Here is a 17,661-nt window from a genome sequence, read left to right on the forward strand (position 1 = left end):
AGCGAGATCTCGAGGCCTGCAGCGTACTGGTGGCAGTTTGTGCTCACGTCCTCCTTCACGTTGACTTGACTGGTAACGCGTTGCCCTCAAGCCCGACGATGCTACCCGATGACACAGTAATTACTGGAGGAGCGCTACTGGATGCAGTGTTGGAAGCACATCGAACAGTACACTGGCACTCGGCGCCTTCGTTTCAACGCTGCCTCATCGTCTTCTTTTTGTACACCTGTCAAGTCAGACTTGCCCACCACAGCCAGGCATTTCTGCTTATTAGAGAAGCAACAAGTCTTTGGTCTCTTTTGGACGACCAGAGACAGAGGGATGATAATCCTGCGGAACCCCTTCTCGACAGACTTTTCTGGGTCCTTCTCATCTCAGAACGATCTCATGCCATCCGATATGACCGTTCTATTACGTTGCATATCACATCCCGATCGCCAAAAATAGATGTCCACAATACATCTCTGACGGGGTTTATGTGTTTAGCAGGTCTTTTTCGGCCAATCGGTTCATCTTTTATCGCTATCAAGAACGGTGAGGTGGACATGTCAGCTGCATCACCGCAGTTGCTCGACGACGCTGAGCGAGCTATTCATGTGGCCATGCCGCAACGTGCAGTGCTCATAGATGTTCAAAAAGCCAACTTGCGCATCACTAATCTTTGGCTGCGAGTCATAATTTGGCAGCTTCGCCTTAGGCTTGGGTATTTATCCGAAACATCCATGCATCACAACCATACTTATCGCTACCCGCTTGAAATTGGGAAGGAACTCATGCTTTCTACCCGCGATTTACAAATTGGATCGATGCACGTTCATGGCATTGGCCTCACAGAAAAGCTATTTGACATTGCTTCGGCCGTTGTTGATGTCTTTGCTCGCATTCCCCTCGCACCATCCGCCTCTGACTCGGCAACGACGCAAGGGCTGCCAGAGGGCGGATTTCTGTACATTCGGCACTTGATTTCGCAGCTACCAGGAGGTAGCGCTGTGTACAACGAGCTACTGGAAAAACACATGCACCAAGCTCTACCTGGCGCAGTACTGCAGGAGTTCTTTGTACCATATACGCCATCATGAGTAGAGCCTAAGACGATTTATTGAAATACATATGACAGCTAAATGATAACGCGCTATTTCTTACTATTCACATACATCTAAACACAAACAGCCTTTCCACTTAGATCTTTTCTTCGATATGCACAGCTGTCTCCTCCTTGCCGCTGAGATCATTGGAGTACGGGTCTACCTGAGTGGATGCAAACTTCCTGGCTGGTACGCGTTGCTCGAACAGGGTATCCAGCTCTGCATATGTGCGACCCTTTGGCTCTGGAAGCCGGAAGAACACCCAAACAACAGACAGAAGACAGCTTCCCGCCCAGAAGAACGCAGCACGAGCCCCCCAGTTCCATGCAGTGGATGAGAGCTGGTAGTTAGTCATGACATTGACGAAAATGTTGCTTGCGTTATATGCAGCGCGAGCCAAGACAATAGTCTTTGCCTTGAGTCGAGTAGATGACAGTTCGGAGATCAAGGAGTATGTGACTGGCCCGACGGTGAAGTCATAGACAAATGTGAAGACGACCAGTAGCGCTCCAATGGCCCATACGGCGTTGTTGTCCTTGGAAAATGACAGAGAGCCAATAATGAATAAAAGCAAGCATTGGCAGCATAATCCGCCGAAGTGGATCTTCCTCCTTCCCACTCTGGTCATGAGAATCCATGATCCAGCTGTGCCAACCATGCCGAGCGCGTACTGACCCATGGAAAGCGAAAATGCGTTCTTTGGGTCCATTCCAGCTTGGGTCATAAAGTACGAGAAGTAGCCCATGATGTTTTGGCCTCCAAGTGTTTGAATAAGCCAAATACCAACCACAATCTCAGTTCGTCGAAGGTCGATACCATTGAAGCAGTCTGTGTAGCGAACGCCCTCCTTGACTAGTCTCTCTGACTCATTCGTGTGCTCGATCATGGCAATAGTTTCATCGGGTTTAAAGCCAGGCTGGTTTGGTGAAGTGAGGTGAAGCAGCGACTTTTTGGCAGCAACCCTGTCGCCCTTCCGCATGTGCCACCACGGAGACCTACAAAGGAGGTTAGCTTATTGCCAGCATGTGCAAGAAAATATTTACTCTGGAGCAAAAAGGACACCGAAGAGAATGGGTATCGGCCACACCCACTGCACAGCAAAGGGAATGCGATATGCCCACTCGTCATGACGGTTGGATGAACCCTTGTTGACTGCGACGGCAAAGAACTGGCCGATAACCCAACACATATTAATTAAGGTGGTAAGGTACGGTCGAAGTACAACAGGAGCGACTTCAGAAGCATATGCCGGGGTTACACTCTGGAATGCACCCCAGGGAATACCTAGGTCGGTCAGTGTGTGCTCTTTTTCTGGCATTGCATGTTTGCAAGGCTGGGACTCACCACAGAGAATCTCGCCAACAACCAAGACTTTTATATTGGGCGCAAAGACCAGGACGAATGTAAAGATAATCATCATGACTAGGAATCCAGCCGTTGTTTTCTTATATCCGTAACGATCAGCTGCCCAACCGGCGAGCAGAAGGCCGAAAATCTCTCCAGCCCGAGCACCGTTTGATAGGCCAGACTGCCATGCAGCGGAAATGACATATTTCCCTTTGGAGGCATTGTATGTTCCATACTTATTGTTGAAGGCCGGTGAGGCATACAAGTTGCCCAAGAGAGCAAGATCGTAGCCTTCCATGATAAGAGTAGACGACAACAGGGCAGACCAGCCAATTGCCTTGGGGTATGTCTTGATGGCTTGCAGCAAGCCCATCTTGTGCTCTGCAGTGGCACCATAGTGAGCCTCAATAGCGAGAGCCTGAGTCTTCAGGGAGTCATCATGATCATGGGTATCATGATGTGTTATCGGCGAAACTTGATCGGCCACACCCATAGTGGTGACTTCAGGGCCAGTCGAGGGAGCAGAAAATAGAAGAAATAGAAGAATGCTGGTGACGGGAGAAGAGGTTGTACGAGGAGTTGTAGAATGGGAGGCGAATCCCTCTTTAATATGTCAATGAAGACGTTCTTTTGTTAGTCTAGCTTGTACCCCATGACTAGCTTAACCGACTGCTAGGGCAGCTTGTGGGGAAAGTTGGCAGCATCGGAGGCATGTTTCGCAGGGAATATCTGGAGAAAGGCAAATTCTCGCATATGACGAACCAGACTCGACCCGCTTGCCCCCGCCGCCCAGCATATGTTTTGGCATGAGCCGTGGAGGCTGCTCAGAGAAAAGACGACTACCAGACGAAGAAGTAGGCGGAGACTAGCGGAGTTGCACCACACGCTGCGGAGTCTCCGTCACGACACTCAATACTTGGGCAGGTTAGGTCCAGCTACTAGCGCTTCAAATGTCTCGGCAAAACCATGTATTGCCATTCTGCCACTATTTTCCCACCGTATAATCGTCGTTGCATTCGTAGTGTCTCGTAATTATTCCCCCAAATGATCCTGTGCCCAACAATTTCAATGGTGCCCAACAACTTCACTGGGGAATTCAATATGGCGCCACAATTGAACGAGGAGAACAGCCATTTCCGCTAGTCGGAGTCGGCTTTTACTGCTTGATCAGTCCTCCCACCTCCTCTAACCACCTCTGTTTCCTTAAAAATCTTTTCCCAATCAATAAAATTCATCATGGCGTCGTTGCAATGGGACACCAAGAATGCCATCGCCGGAAAGACGCAATGGTGGAAAGATGCGACAGTATACCAAGTATACCCAGCTAGCTTCAAGGACTCAAACGGGGATGGTTGGGGCGATCTGCCTGGACTCATATCCAAAATTGACCACCTACAAGACCTGGGAGTCGACGTGGTCTGGGTGTCCCCCATTTTCGAAAGCCCTCAAAAGGACATGGGATACGACGTGTCTGACTACCAAGCTATATATGCACCATATGGCACTGTCGATGACGTTGACGCCCTTGTCGCCGAATGTCACTCAAGAAACATCAAGGTCATTCTAGACTTGGTTGTCAACCATACTTCGACTGAACACAAGTGGTTTAAAGAGTCCCGGTCATCAATGGACAACCCCAAACGTGACTGGTACATTTGGAAGCCGGCACGATACGATGCAAACGGACTCCGGCATCCGCCAACAAATTGGAGGGGTTATTTTGCGGGTTCAACTTGGACCTGGGACGAGGAAACATCGCAGTACTATCTACATCTCTACGCACCAGACCAGCCTGACTTGAACTGGGAAAACGCCGCCTGCCGTGAAGCGATCTATGAGAACGCCCTGAAGTTCTGGCTAGAACGGGGTGTCGATGGTTTCCGCATCGACACGGTCAACAAGTACTCTAAACGGCAAGACTTCGTTGACGCACCCGTCACGGATCCCCAATCTCCACATCAGCCGGCACCCGAGATGTGGTGCAATGGTCCGCGCATTCACGAGTTTATACACGAAATGTATCAGAAGGTGCTCGGCCCCTACAACGCTCTCTCAGTCGGTGAACTCTCCAACACGCCACAGCCTTCCCAGGTGATCCCATATGTCTCAGCTGCCGCCAAAGAGCTTGATATGGTGTTTGAGTTTTCAGTCATTCGGTTGGGGACTGGCAATGGGTTCGGTGCCAAGTACGAATACCGGCCATACGCGCTGTCAAAGCTCAAATCTCTGACGGAGACATGGCAGGCATTTATTGAAGGGACAGATGCTTGGACGACAGTCTTTTGCGAGAACCACGACAACGGCCGGGCAATTAGCCGTTTCGGCGATAGTTCTACACCTGAGGCGTGGCTCCAGTCTGGCAAGGCAATTGCACTCTGGCAGACTACCATGACCGGCACATTATTTTTGTACCAGGGCCAGGAGATTGGCATGGTCAACATGCCGGCGACGTGGGGAATGGAAGAGTACAAGGACTTAGAGAGCCGGAACTTTTACTTTGAGGCGGCTGACTCTGGTGACCAATCTCGCCTTGAGCGAACGATGAAGGGACTTCAGATCCTGGCTCGCGATCACTCTCGGATACCATTCCAGTGGGACGACTCTCCAAATGCAGGCTTCACTACGGGGGACGCGAAGCCTTGGATGCGAGTGCATGACAATTTCCGTACCATCAACGCCGCCAAGCAGGCAAGTGATCCTAACTCCATCCTTAGCTTTTACAAGGACGCCTTGCAGCTACGGAAGGAACACAGTGATGTGTTCATCCACGGGAGCTTTAAGCTTGTGGATCCCGAGGACGAATTTGTTTTTGCCTACCTTAAAGAGGGCTCCATCACGGAAACTGGCCGCCGAAAGGCCATTGTCGTGCTCAACTTGTCCCGAGAAGCCAGACCGTGTGCTGACATTTCGAGGGCTTTGAAGTGCAGAGTGGACGAAGTGCGTCTTGCAGTCGGAACAAGGGAATTGGTAAACGACCAATCGCAATTGTTGGCGCCTTGGGAGGGGAGGGTCTACACCAATTACTAGATTCAAAGTGTAGAGTCACTTTTCTGTTTTATTCAAGTAAGGGGTATAACTATGGACATTTAGGTCTAGTATTAGCTAGTATAATAGATAGAAGATTATTGTTATTTCTACCTACTAAATATCATAAACACAATAAGGAGACACAAGGCGGTCGGAGGGAATAGGCTAGGAGGAGACCTAACGGGCGCCTATAGTATGCTGAAAAGGGACAGGAGGTCACATAATCCGGATCACGGCCTACTATAATCTAGTGAACCTAGAAAGGATCACTAGGGAGAGTGAACTAGTGATCTAGAGGATATATGTTACAGGTGGGGCTGAGTAAGTCGGGCCAAGGTCAGACACACCAGTGCCCAGAATAGGACGCAAGGTCACGTGACCGCGCGAGGTGATCGATGGATCGCTCATCGATCACCAAGATCAAAGGATTGGATAGATGAATGATCAAGCTATCCAGATAGCACAGTAGAGGATAGGATGGATATGTAAGGAAGGGGATTTCTAGCAGATAGCCAGACTAGATCTCTACTGATCAATCTAAGCAATAGCTCTACTATTGGGAGACATCTCCATCTCCTAACGTGACTTACGCTACGATAACTGCTCGCTCGCACTCTGTGCTTTCAACCCGACTCACTTCCTAAGAAGAGCACATACACACACCCTCAATCAAGCCAGGAAGAGACTGCGCCAGAGAGCTCTCCTAATTCCCGGCCATATCGGCCCGGCGCCGCAACAAAACAAGCTAGCCGGAAGACTGCATGTCGCACGACATGTCGCAAAACCAACAGCGGCGGATACAAGCTAGCCACTGCGGCGCGTGCGACATGATAGCAACATGTGGAGCTTCAGATTGGCAGCCACTACTTGCCTTGTCGTGGCGGGCGGCAGTGGGACCGATGCCAGACTTTCCCGCTCGTCGCTAAACCTCTAGTGCAACGCTCGTGCCCCTCAGCCTCGAACCCCGCCATCGAGCACCAACGCAATCCCTTCTTCTTCGCAGCTTTCAATATACATGTCACCATGGCTAATGCAAACCTAAAAAGCCTGACGGATGTCTTTGTGTCTGTGGTTGCGGAGAATATTGTTTCGTACCTCGCACTGACGGACCTTATCGCTCTTCAGGGGGTTTGTCGAATGCTCCGTGCGTCGGTGCAGAGCCGGCTGGACTACCGATTCAACATCAACATCTTCCTAAAAGACTTCATAGAAGATGCAACAGCTTTTAGGTGCGAGCTTGGCAAAGCAGATGCCCTGATCATTCGCGATTCGGCTTTAAACTTCCTAGAGAATCAACATAGGCAGTTTAAGCAACTCGACCTGCTAGTGCAAGTTGGGCGAAAAGCAGACACTCTCATAAACTACCTGTGTGTCGAGGAATCATACTTTACCTTGCCAGAGCACCCAGGAACTGCGCAGCTTCATGGCCATGCATCTGCCCTATCAGAACGTACCATAAAGCTGGGTAAGATGTCGTTCGAGGAGATACACGTCACGACTACAACCAGCTTTCCCATCCATGCGCTACTCAATACATGTTTTATGACGACCGAACTAAACTTCGCCACTTGGAACAAAGTCTTTTCGCTTTTTCCGGAAGCAACACTTGCAAGACACAAGACCTACGTCCTCCGCGAATTGGACGATGATTTTGGCACTCGTCTTGCACAGTTTGCTCATCAAGGCTGGACAACGCGTGACATGCTATGGTTGAAATTGGCGGCGCACAAACCCTGCGGCGTTGGTTCACGACGAGTGGGGGACACATACTCTGTGTCAATATCAGTTACGCCGCTTATCGAATCAGCGGAAATGACGCCTGACTTTGTCGTCGAGCACGCTGCGTTTGATGTATTGACCGAGGAAACGACTATAACGAAGAGGAGATCTGTTCCCCAATACACGTGTAGCGAGATGTCTATTTACATACGGAAGCTGGAATCATTGGCGCTTCGTCATCATTTCACTGTTGGGCAGAGCAACTCCGACTCCTGGTCGAAGTTTGTCAACGAACGACTGGAACGCTGGGCCAAAATCGAGCTACTCAAAATCCCGCGCACGACTCGTGGCTTCGACGTTCATGGCCCTTCTGTGCCTATGGGACGCATTTTCCGGCGACCTAAGGGCTGGGATTATGCAGATGACCAGCTCCCTGTCTGGTACAGGAATTTCCAGGAAGTCAGACAGGCGGAAGAGAAGCACTCTAGTGGACAAGCACATACTTGCTGGTAATCCGAGGAGCAGACTGATCGTATGCACGGCTTGCATCACTAGAATGGTCCCTATTTATACTTTCTGAGCTTCTCAATTAGCCGAGAGCAATCATAGCTGTACGTTGCCTACTCGTATCCTGTGACCTTTGACATGCATACAGTCGGCGTTGAAGTGAGGAATCTGCAGGTTCACTTTTCAACTGCTTCCATAGGTAGTCTTCGCAGGTTTTACTCTCATCAGTAAGACGACAGATCAACCGTACGCTAGTCAGCACAACACCCAACACGTCCGTGATCGACTGCATCGGCGCGACAGCAGCAGATTCTTCGCAGGCCTGTTTCCGAGAATTCCAGAAGATTGGGGACAAACACCCATACCTGAGCTCAGTCAAATGGTCACCCGGGAGTTCCACTGTCTTGCCTAGGTGGCAGGTGGCGAGGATCGGGAAGTTGGAGCAAGTTAATGAGCCAAGCCGCACCTTCCCTTTCTTAGGATGCCATGCTTTTCACTAAGGTGTTAAGATACACGGTCGTCTTATCGTAGAGTCGCTAGCTCTCTTCACTAATAACCTAGGATCACGCGTATAGAATAGGTCTCTTAGGCTAGTAAGTAGTTTATATAAAAGTAGAAAGTGTATAAAATATAATAGACTAAGGCTAGAAGAGGCTTAGTTAGAACTTTTATTATAATCTATTAATCTTAGGAGCTTTATATTATAAACACTATTATATATATATAGGGCTAAGTAAAGTGAACTAGAGTTTAATACACTAGTGCTTAAAAAAATAGGAGGTTATATAATATTATTAGGATTAAAAACTTAAACTATTAACCTATTAATCTAAGAATAGAATCTAAAGGATTAAAGGTTAAGCCTTTTAGTCTAGAGTTATAATAAAAAGATAAATAAGTACTTAAGTATAATAGTAGCTTAATCCTAATCTATAGTTAGTCTATTTCTTAAGTAGAGAGTTAGTTTAAATATATAGAGTGTATATAAGTAGTTATTATAGTATAAGTTATATTAGGAGATATCTCCTAATAGTAGAGCTATTACTTAGATTAATTAGTAAAGATCTAGTCTAACTATCTACTAAGAATCCCCTTCCTTATATATCCATCCTATCCTCTACTATATTCCTAGGATTACTCTAGATTACTAGTAATCCTTATAATCTAATACTTATAGGATTACTACTAGCTTACTATAATCCTTAGTGATCTAGTCATATAACCTTATATTCTAATCGGGCGACTAGTAGGTTCCACCTAGTCGCTTCCTTAGGCTGCCTACCTTATGTATATTCTTAATTTATAATATTAAGGAGGAAGTATTCTTATAACTAAGTAGTTTAAATCTCTACTAATTAATCTAAATAATAACTCTACTATTAAGAGATTTCTTTTAATATAATTTATACTATAATAACTACTACTTATTAGTTTTTAAACTAACTCTATTTTTAAAATATAAACTAACTATAAATTAAAATTAAACTATTATTATATTTTAATTAGTTCTATTTAATAAGTTACTTTTAAAATTATAAATAATTAACCTTTATAATATTTACTATTAATAGTAGAATAATTAACTAAAATTAAATTATAGTATAAATAAAAAAGTAAATTAATATATTTACTATTTAAATCTAAACTATAAAGAATACTAATAATAGAAGTTATACTCTACTAAAGTTTTTTAAACTTAATTTATTTAATAGAACTAAAAAGGATATTTAAAACTTCTTAAATTTAAATAAAAGCCTATTTCTATATAAATACTATTATTATTAACCCTATAGTATAAATACTTTATATAAAAAACCTGTTTATAAAAAGAATAATAAAGTAATAAGAATTTAATAAACTATTAATATACTTTTAGTAATTAATTATAAGATATTTAGTATAATCTCTTATAAAAAAGCTCTTTTAGTATACTATTTAAATATATTTTAAACTTTATTTTATAATTAAACCTTAACTATATTAAAAGTAGATTAATTATTTTTTCTTTTATAAAGAGGTTTTTAAACTTATTATACTATTCTAGAAAGTACTATTCTTTTACTAGAGTATAATATAGTATAGTATTAATTTTATATAAGCTTATTATTATTATCTTTATTTTAATATTAGTTATATAGAACTTATCTTTTAATACTTTATAAAATCTCCTCTTTATAAATAAAGTAAAGTAAAGTATTAAACTATATTACTATTATATATAAATATATTAATTAGACTTATTCTTTAAGTAGAGATATTCTACTTCTATATTAATAATTAAATAGTACTATTATAGTTAAAGTAGCCTTAAGATTATTAAATAAGAGAAGACTAGAATAATATAGAGTAGTATAAAGAACTACTAACTATTTATATTAATATATATTTATACTATCTTTATTATAATAAAAAGTAGTTTATTTTTTATTATAAAGTAAATCTATTTTAGTAAAAAGATAGTAATCTATTTTAATTATAATAAGTCTACTAATCTCTCTTATATTACTCTTTAAATGCAAGATGCGCTGCTGAAGCCACCAAATCTGGCGGGTTCTGCCGCTGTTTTTAGCGGCAACAGCAGTGAGGGAACTCACGCTCTAGGCCCACCCCCGTCAGGTACTGTGTACCTCGGGCGGTCTTGGCTACACAACCAGCCCATTCCCGCCCCCACCACAAGAGCCTACTTCGTCAATTCTCGTTTCCTGTTGTTCGTTGGCTATTGTCCTATTCTTGCCATCCACGTATTGTGGCGGCCTTTACCACCAGAATGGCAGGCATAGTATATAGAGCGGCGGCGCCTCGCCTTGCCTCCCTTCACCTTCACCCCAAGTCCGTCGTGGCCTCCAACCCAGGCCACCTCCGCCCAGATCAATAGAAACGATCCTTCCACGATGCCAAGCGCCGTCGCCTGCACACATCATGCAAACGCTCCAAATAACCACCACCTCGACTTCCTCCAGTTTCAAAGGGCCAAGCAGCTTGAAAGAGCACCGAAGCCCGCGCCGCTCTCGGCCGAGCAGCATGCCGCGAACCGGGAGTGTCTCAGCACCGTCCGATTCGTGAAGCCCAAGTACTCCGCTGAAACAGAGATCAACGTCTCCGGCATCTTTGGAAGATGGAAACGGTATGCTATGATCGCCTAAGGCCCCATCTTGGAGCCTACTACTAATGTCGGTGCAGATACTGCATTGAGAAGAAGGTCGGCGACTGGCGAGCGACGATTGTTAATCTGACCCGTGCCACTACGATGGACTTTTTTCTCTTCGTCTGCGGAAACTACAAGGTCCGGTCGTGGGGTACGTCAGAAGAGTATATTCGCCAATTTCAGCAGCTCTACACGACGATTACAGGGCGTTACATGGATAGAAATGATGCCAAGGAAGTCTACAAGGTATCGAAGCCCACTGAGCCGGAGCTCCCAGTCATGCATGTTGACCACAGTATAGTACCACCGCAATATTCTGATACCTCGCTTCAGTCTCCGACCGCCGAATATCGACGGCAAGCCAGTCCTCAATGTCGATAGTCTCCGCGTCATCCTCACCTTCAACATTGCGTACGACACGAGCGCATTCAGCCTTGGGCGTCATCGAATCCAGTTGGCCGGCTGCTACCAGCTCCTGTGTTACACTGGGGCGCGACCTTCAGAGTTGGTGGACAACGAGAGAAAAGACCCGAAAGACGGCTCCAGAGAATTACTCTTTGGCCAGAAGCTCATACAGGAAGTGGAGAGCGATGGTAGCTCGGATCAGACGCTAGACAAGCAGTCCAAGGAGCTCAACAAGATGCTCCTACGAGAGACAGTCAAGAGAGGCCGTCCTAAAGCTCTCTGCTATGAGGACATTCTTTTGATGCTTGTGCGGCACCCTGCTACGGGGAAGCCTGTACTGGCCATGGCCATCAAATTTGTCCACCACAAAGGAGCAGACAACAAGCCGAAGCCGTGTGTTCTACCTCATATGTCACTCCACTACCGTCTGGCAGCTGCTAATTGCGAAATATCAGGACAATCTTTTTCTTCACGCCCACAAGGAAGCTAATATTTGACGCGATCATGGTCATCGTGGCATTGGCCCTACATGACCATGCGTTCGATGCGGCTTGCCTAACCGATGCGTATAGCCTCCTGTCGAGGAATGTTTGGGGTCCCCGAGATTGCATGCCAATCCGCTGGAAGAAAGGGAAATTGAAAGTCCCCGTTTTTCGCCGCATCAACGGTGCGACGCTGTCTGAAGACGAGGCGATGCTCTACTCTAAGCTGAATTATGACATGGGCCGACAGAGCCTCGAATCCGGCCACGAGAAGGCTTGGAAGGCTTGGACGCCTAGATTTTGCTCGGAGAGGTGCTTCGAACGCCGCAAATGGTATGCCCGAGCTCACAAATGCCACCGAAATCTTCTATGCTAAAACTTATGTTACTAGGTGATGCACCGGATTCGGTCCGCGATCAGATGATGCGGCATGAGCCTGGGTTCAAAACATTTTTCAGTGCGTATCTGAACGAGATTGCCAACTTCGATCTCCAGAATGCCTTCTTGGAGGAGGAAAAGCAAAGCCAATTGTTCCGCATGTTTGCACATGTAAGCTTGACCCGCGACCCTCGTGCCGTAAGGGATATGGTCCCTGAGAAGGTATGGGCGAATCAGCCGCCTGACCCTGATATTCTGATGTGGGAGGAGGAGCGTGCGATGCTTAAGCAGGGACGGTATCGAATTGCTGGTAGTGAGCATGAAGACAGAATTCGAGTACTCACAGACGACATCAGAAATAAGAGGACACAGAACGAAAGGAGGGTTGTGAAAGAATATCGCGAATACTATTTCTACAACCGTCCCACTTGGGACATTGAGGCCCAAGCCCGTGGGGAGGTGGAAGAGGAATATGAGCAGCCCGCAATGGACCTCGTCATACCGGAACGGGCAAGATTAGCCAACATTCTGTGTCTGCAACCTGACGACTGGACGGAAACGGAGCTGTTCCAACGCAGAGTTGAGGCCATCGACTTGATGGTGGCTTTATGCGATAAGAAGGAAACTGGCAGAACAAGCCGCACGCAACGCCCAGCCATGGTCGAGACTTTGGTCGAGCAAGAGTCACCTGAAAGCGACACATTAGTTGAGCCGAATCTTGAGCCAGACCCTTTCCCACTTCTTATGGAGGCAACACAGTGCCCAGACTGCATTGGTGACGAGCAGCTGTCGGTTGAGGCGCGAAATTTCAAGTGGTGCCGTCCGCCAGTACTCAACGACCACTTTGACGACGCGCACTTGGCCCCCCGAGAGTCAGCTGCGCAGCGTGGTGAGGCAATTTGGTGCGGCCATCCGAGATGCAGACACGAGAAGTTTGTCCATGTGGATCATTTCCGAAGCCACGTTGAACAAGTCCATGGGGTAAGTCTCAGGACATCGGACCAGGTCGCAAAGAGGAGGCAACGACAGGCAGAGCGACGTGAAAAGAAATGTCGAGGACGGCAGCAGAAGAAGGCCGCCGCAAAGGCCGCCGCGAAGACCTGATCCTCCAGCTGTTTATACTGTGCTTGTATCCGAATTCTAGATTTCAATTGCAATATCATCAATAGTTGGCCTATGAATTCCTCTCTGCCTTGCTCGTAGCTCCTGGCCTAATCTGATGGGTAGCTAACTGGTTAGAACGCTCCGCATCCTCTCCCCGCAATGCTTTTTTGTTCCGGAGAGCGAAGCGAGGCTCGCTGAACGTCGCTGATTGTGTATTGTGGCGATGAAATGAGACGCAGAAGTGCGAGCGCATTGTGAGAAGTCTTACTAGGTCGCCGCTGCAGCCCAGCAGGTTGCCGCCCGTCGATGGCTAGTCCCGGCGCATTGCAAGATCTCGTCCTTCGTCGCGAACACTGAGCCCCCGTTTACCGCAAGCAGTTCTCGACCCTGGCCAACTGTGGGTGACGGGCAAATTGACGACTCCTCCATGTATTTAAATGAACCTTGCTTAAGATCGCAGTCAATTTTAAAAGAAGATCCTCATCTCGCAGGTTCCGGATACTGTATTGGAGGGTAGTCCAGGCAAATGCCTCGACCGATTTTCTCATGACTACGAAGGCGGATGACACGTCGCGCTCATCCAGTTTCGAACATCTGCCATGTATCTCACCATGCTTAAATATTCGAAGCCATCTACCCGCGAATAATGCTCGGCTTCTAGTAGAGCAGGTCCGTAGCCAGAGGACCAGACACGTCGTTTTAGCTCATCAGGGTATGTGGGTGTGGAGACAGCAACCATTGTGCTAGTCCCCAGCGTTTACATGGTAGGGAGGAAAGAGAAAACAAACTAAACGATTGAGCCCAGCTGGCAGCATGAACGCAGAGAATAAAATAGCAACTCGGGTCGTATTCATCTCCGCCCACAATTCTTCTAGCGCAGAATACCACTTCAACGAGCCAGAGCGTAGCAGGCAGCAACTCTGTAGCTCGGCTCCGTTCAACGGTTGCGCAGGCCTCATCTCATTCATCTTTGTTCCAAGCCACCGAAGTTCGTAGCGAAATGAGTACGCACAGCCCCCGATCCGCACCAATCTCTAGCACGGTCAGTACACCCTCTTCGGAGTTTCCAGACCGAGTCACAGACAGGGGTCCCAGCCAGAGTGATAGCCTCGTCAAGCAGCAGCGCGTGTACGGAGGTCGATGCAGGCAAAAGTTCCGTCAGACCAGCCTCAAACTCGCCTCCAGGCACTATTGGAACCAATGACATCTCGTAATGGGCCCTGTCACGGTAACTTTGACTGCCTGCGCAACGCCACAAGCACACCATGGTATCACGGGCGCTTCGCCGTGAGCGATTACAAATATACCGTTTTCGCACCTTGCCAGGCCAGCCCCGCATGACTCTATTGATATTGGATTTCCGTTACAGTTCACATTTTTTCTACGCGTCTCATCGGTTTTCATCTTTCAATCCTGCCTATCTCAACATGTCTGCTGGAAGAGAATATTGGCCCACAATTCTCGACAAGGGCAACAGCGCAGTCTCTGCCAATCGCGCCACCACTGCCTACCCAGGAGCGCCGGCAGGCGATGGCAGATGCGAGCCGGCGGCCTTTGAACCCCAAAGCACCCTGTCGAATGTACCTCTTAGCGACAAGAAATCTGCTCAGGCAAGCGCGAATACACCAACAAGAACCCCACTGAGCATACCGGTAACTCCTCCGAGTGAGAACATACAAAGCGCATTTGAGCATTGTTTTCCCTTTGATCCGACGATTCAAGTTGCAGCTTTCGCTATTCAGGGAAATGCAACCATTTCCTACCAATCGGTAGACCCAGTGATAGAGCGCCGCTTATATGCAGTGGAAGCGTCCGTTGCCAATTTGAAATCAGCAGTTCGTCGAGCCTTGCGAAACAACAGGCGAAGTTCAAGCAAGAAAAAGATGTCCTGCATCGTCGAGGACGACGACAGCTCCAGCTCCTGCACTGCCGGTAGTGACAGCTGCAGCAATAGCAGCAGCTACGACGACAGCAGCGGCCACGGTGACAGCCGCGGCTACGGTGACAGCAGCAGCTACGGTGACAGCAGCAGCTACGGTGACAGCAGCAGCTACAGCAGCAGCTACGGTGACAGCAGCAGCTACGACGGCAGCAGCGGCTACGGCGACGGCGGCAGTGACAGTGATGACGATGAGTATGATGACCACGGAAGCTCTAGCAATGGTGAGAACGGTGGCCATAGCAAAAATCACGAGACGGGCCGCTCGCCTTCACCAAACGGTTTTGACAATGGCCATGCCGACGACCGTCTCAATTATGCGGAGGAGAACCCTCCTAGACTGCACAAACGCCAGAAACTCGCCGACGCTCCGATATGCATATCGGCGGCCAACGGGATTGCCTAGCAGGATTCCAGTGGACGCCATGGAGAGATTTCTGTCAGTGGCCTTGACCTCCCACAATCCTTGCATGCTGGCGTCCGAAGCGACCACAAATATAACGCAAGGGGTTGCAAAAATCGTCACGTCGTTATCCCTCTAGTAGTAATCATCGGCTATCCCGCCTTGGGAATATCGCAGCTGGTCGTGGAGTATCGAAGAGAGAATTTTGGCTTCGCGGTATAGCTGAAGCTCTAGCGCGGCCAAACGATATAAAATGAGATTTGTCCGAGTTGGAGTCGCACAACGAGAGTGTGTAAGGTGGGGAGAAGTTGTGCCTAGGGCTGCGATATGTGAGTCATATCTGCCTGAGCAAGGCACCTGGAGTTGTGACGTCGATAGCGCAGGTAGATTAAATCAGGGAGCAACAAGAATGGATCTGTTGTCTTTTCGGACTTTTCCCCGGCTTGTATAATCAGGCATCACAACATGGGAAGTACTCCAACGCGACCGACTCGATATATGTGCGCATTTTGCGACATCCCCAATGCGGGCGAGCCCATGACGTGCTAGGAAACAAAAAAGGGAACTTTGTGCATCTCCTCTTGCGATGTTTCTGTAGTCGTTATGGCCACCAGAAAGCGAAGCTTGTAGCAGGTCTAAGCCGCTGCCGGTGACCTCTTCTACGGCAGCCCTCTCGGGCAACCCCGCTGGGCGGCGATGTGAATATCAGAGCTCACGGTCAATGAGATAGCCGAAGCACGATCGGATTTGAAGATGTACTATCACGGATGCGAAACGCGAAAATTGTGCCACGCAAGGGCGCGCCAAATGTCCAGTGTCAAGACCTGTTGAAGGGTAGCGGTAGCCAACCCAGTAGCTGCCGTGGTGTGATGGACAATTCGAAGCAAAAGGCCCTTCAGACGAGACATCGGACCAGGTCGCAAAGAGGAGGCAACGACAGGCAGAGCGCCGTGAAAAGAAATGTCGAGGACAGCAGCAGAAGACCGCCGCGAAGGCCGCCGCGAAAACGTGATCACCCAGCTGTTTGTACTGTGCTTGTATCAAATAATTCTAGAGTCAACTTGTAGTATCGCCGATAGTTGGCCTGTAAATTCCTCTGTGCCTTGCTTAGTACCCTAATCTAATGGGTAGCTAACTGATTAGACGCTCTGTCATCCTCTCCCCGCAATGCTTTTTTGTCTAGCTAGGTTAGCAGGTTTCGCCCGTCGATTAGCTAGTCCCAACGCATTGAGAGCACGAGCTCTTAGCAGCGACCGTGATAGGCCGGCTCATTACTAACCTTTAGGACTATGATGGGTTAGTTACAGATGGGACAGCGTACTGAAGGTTTCCCACTTTCCGGACGACTGACGTTCTCAAGACGTCTCGTGGCCAGTGCAAAACGTGGTGCATCTGATGGTTAAAAAGAAGGAAATGTTTCCTCTCTGAATTTCAGTACACTGATTGTGAGCGTCCCATCTTAGGCGTCCGTGTAGCTATGCCTGTGTCCCGCGCGTTACTTTGCGATTTTCAGGCATCAACTTCCACACTACTGACCGCCTTCCTCGTCCTCGCCTTACACCTTCGTTGCGCACACCGCCTGCCATATCGGGAACATTCGACAACTCTTGCACCGTCTAATCACCGCTTTCATCGCCATCCCACTGAGCTTTCACCGCCTGCCTTGCCGGTAAAAGAGCCCCCGCCGTGCTCCCTCACCACCTGCCTTTGGAGGATTGTGTGGTAGACGAATAGGAAGACAGCAAGGCGGCCTATTATGCAGCCGCAAGACTAAGGAGTGTGACACACGAGATGACATGACTGATTCAGAAGAGATCGGACTGATTCAAACTAAGACATAGTTTGACTATTGGGAGTGACCAACGTGACTTACGCTACGATACTGTTCAAGCATATAGTCGTGCATTCGACCTGACTCATTTCCCAAGGAACAGACCACACAGTGGATTACAAACGACAAGAGAGACAGCACCTACCATAAGAAGCGTGTCCGTGGCCCGGCGCTCCACCGCCTACTCTTTACAGACATGCTGGCCCTTGAGTGTCCACCGCCTTCTTTTCTCTCTTTGACGAGGCATTGATAACCACACCGCCCACAGACTCTGCTTCACCGCCTGCTC

The 17,661-nt window shown here is 47.9% G+C and overlaps 5 protein-coding genes across 5 annotated transcripts; 4 read left to right on the forward strand and 1 right to left on the reverse strand.

Annotated features, from left to right (window-relative positions):
* Positions 1-1,179: 1,179 nt before the first annotated feature.
* ISF_09892 (Sugar/inositol transporter) lies at positions 1,180-2,925 on the reverse strand (the record flags this gene model as incomplete). Its single annotated transcript, XM_018853492.1, has 3 exons — positions 1,180-2,080; positions 2,129-2,369; positions 2,430-2,925. 3 exons carry the CDS (start codon positions 2,923-2,925, stop codon positions 1,180-1,182), a joined length of 1,638 nt encoding a protein of 545 aa, XP_018699317.1.
* Positions 2,926-3,668: 743 nt separating this feature from the next.
* Positions 3,669-5,459, forward strand: ISF_09893 (Alpha amylase; the record flags this gene model as incomplete). The annotated part of the gene is made up of 1 exon (XM_018853493.1): positions 3,669-5,459. The coding sequence occupies one exon, from the start codon at positions 3,669-3,671 to the stop codon at positions 5,457-5,459; it is 1,791 nt and encodes a 596-aa protein (XP_018699318.1).
* A 1,023-nt stretch (positions 5,460-6,482) lies between these two features.
* Positions 6,483-7,691, forward strand: ISF_09894 (hypothetical protein; the record flags this gene model as incomplete). The annotated part of the gene is made up of 1 exon (XM_018853494.1): positions 6,483-7,691. The coding sequence occupies one exon, from the start codon at positions 6,483-6,485 to the stop codon at positions 7,689-7,691; it is 1,209 nt and encodes a 402-aa protein (XP_018699319.1).
* A 2,885-nt stretch (positions 7,692-10,576) lies between these two features.
* Positions 10,577-13,199, forward strand: ISF_09895 (FluG domain-containing protein; the record flags this gene model as incomplete). The annotated part of the gene is made up of 6 exons (XM_018853495.1): positions 10,577-10,809; positions 10,866-10,981; positions 11,036-11,076; positions 11,132-11,628; positions 11,691-12,050; positions 12,176-13,199. The coding sequence occupies 6 exons, from the start codon at positions 10,577-10,579 to the stop codon at positions 13,197-13,199; spliced, it is 2,271 nt and encodes a 756-aa protein (XP_018699320.1).
* Positions 13,200-14,626: 1,427 nt separating this feature from the next.
* Positions 14,627-15,544, forward strand: ISF_09896 (hypothetical protein; the record flags this gene model as incomplete). The annotated part of the gene is made up of 1 exon (XM_018853496.1): positions 14,627-15,544. One exon carries the CDS (start codon positions 14,627-14,629, stop codon positions 15,542-15,544), a length of 918 nt encoding a protein of 305 aa, XP_018699321.1.
* Between the last annotated feature and the right edge of the window lie 2,117 nt (positions 15,545-17,661).

This window comes from Cordyceps fumosorosea (assembly GCF_001636725.1).
Source record: "Cordyceps fumosorosea ARSEF 2679 chromosome Unknown scaffold_93, whole genome shotgun sequence".
In the NCBI taxonomy this organism is placed as follows: domain Eukaryota; kingdom Fungi; phylum Ascomycota; class Sordariomycetes; order Hypocreales; family Cordycipitaceae; genus Cordyceps; species Cordyceps fumosorosea.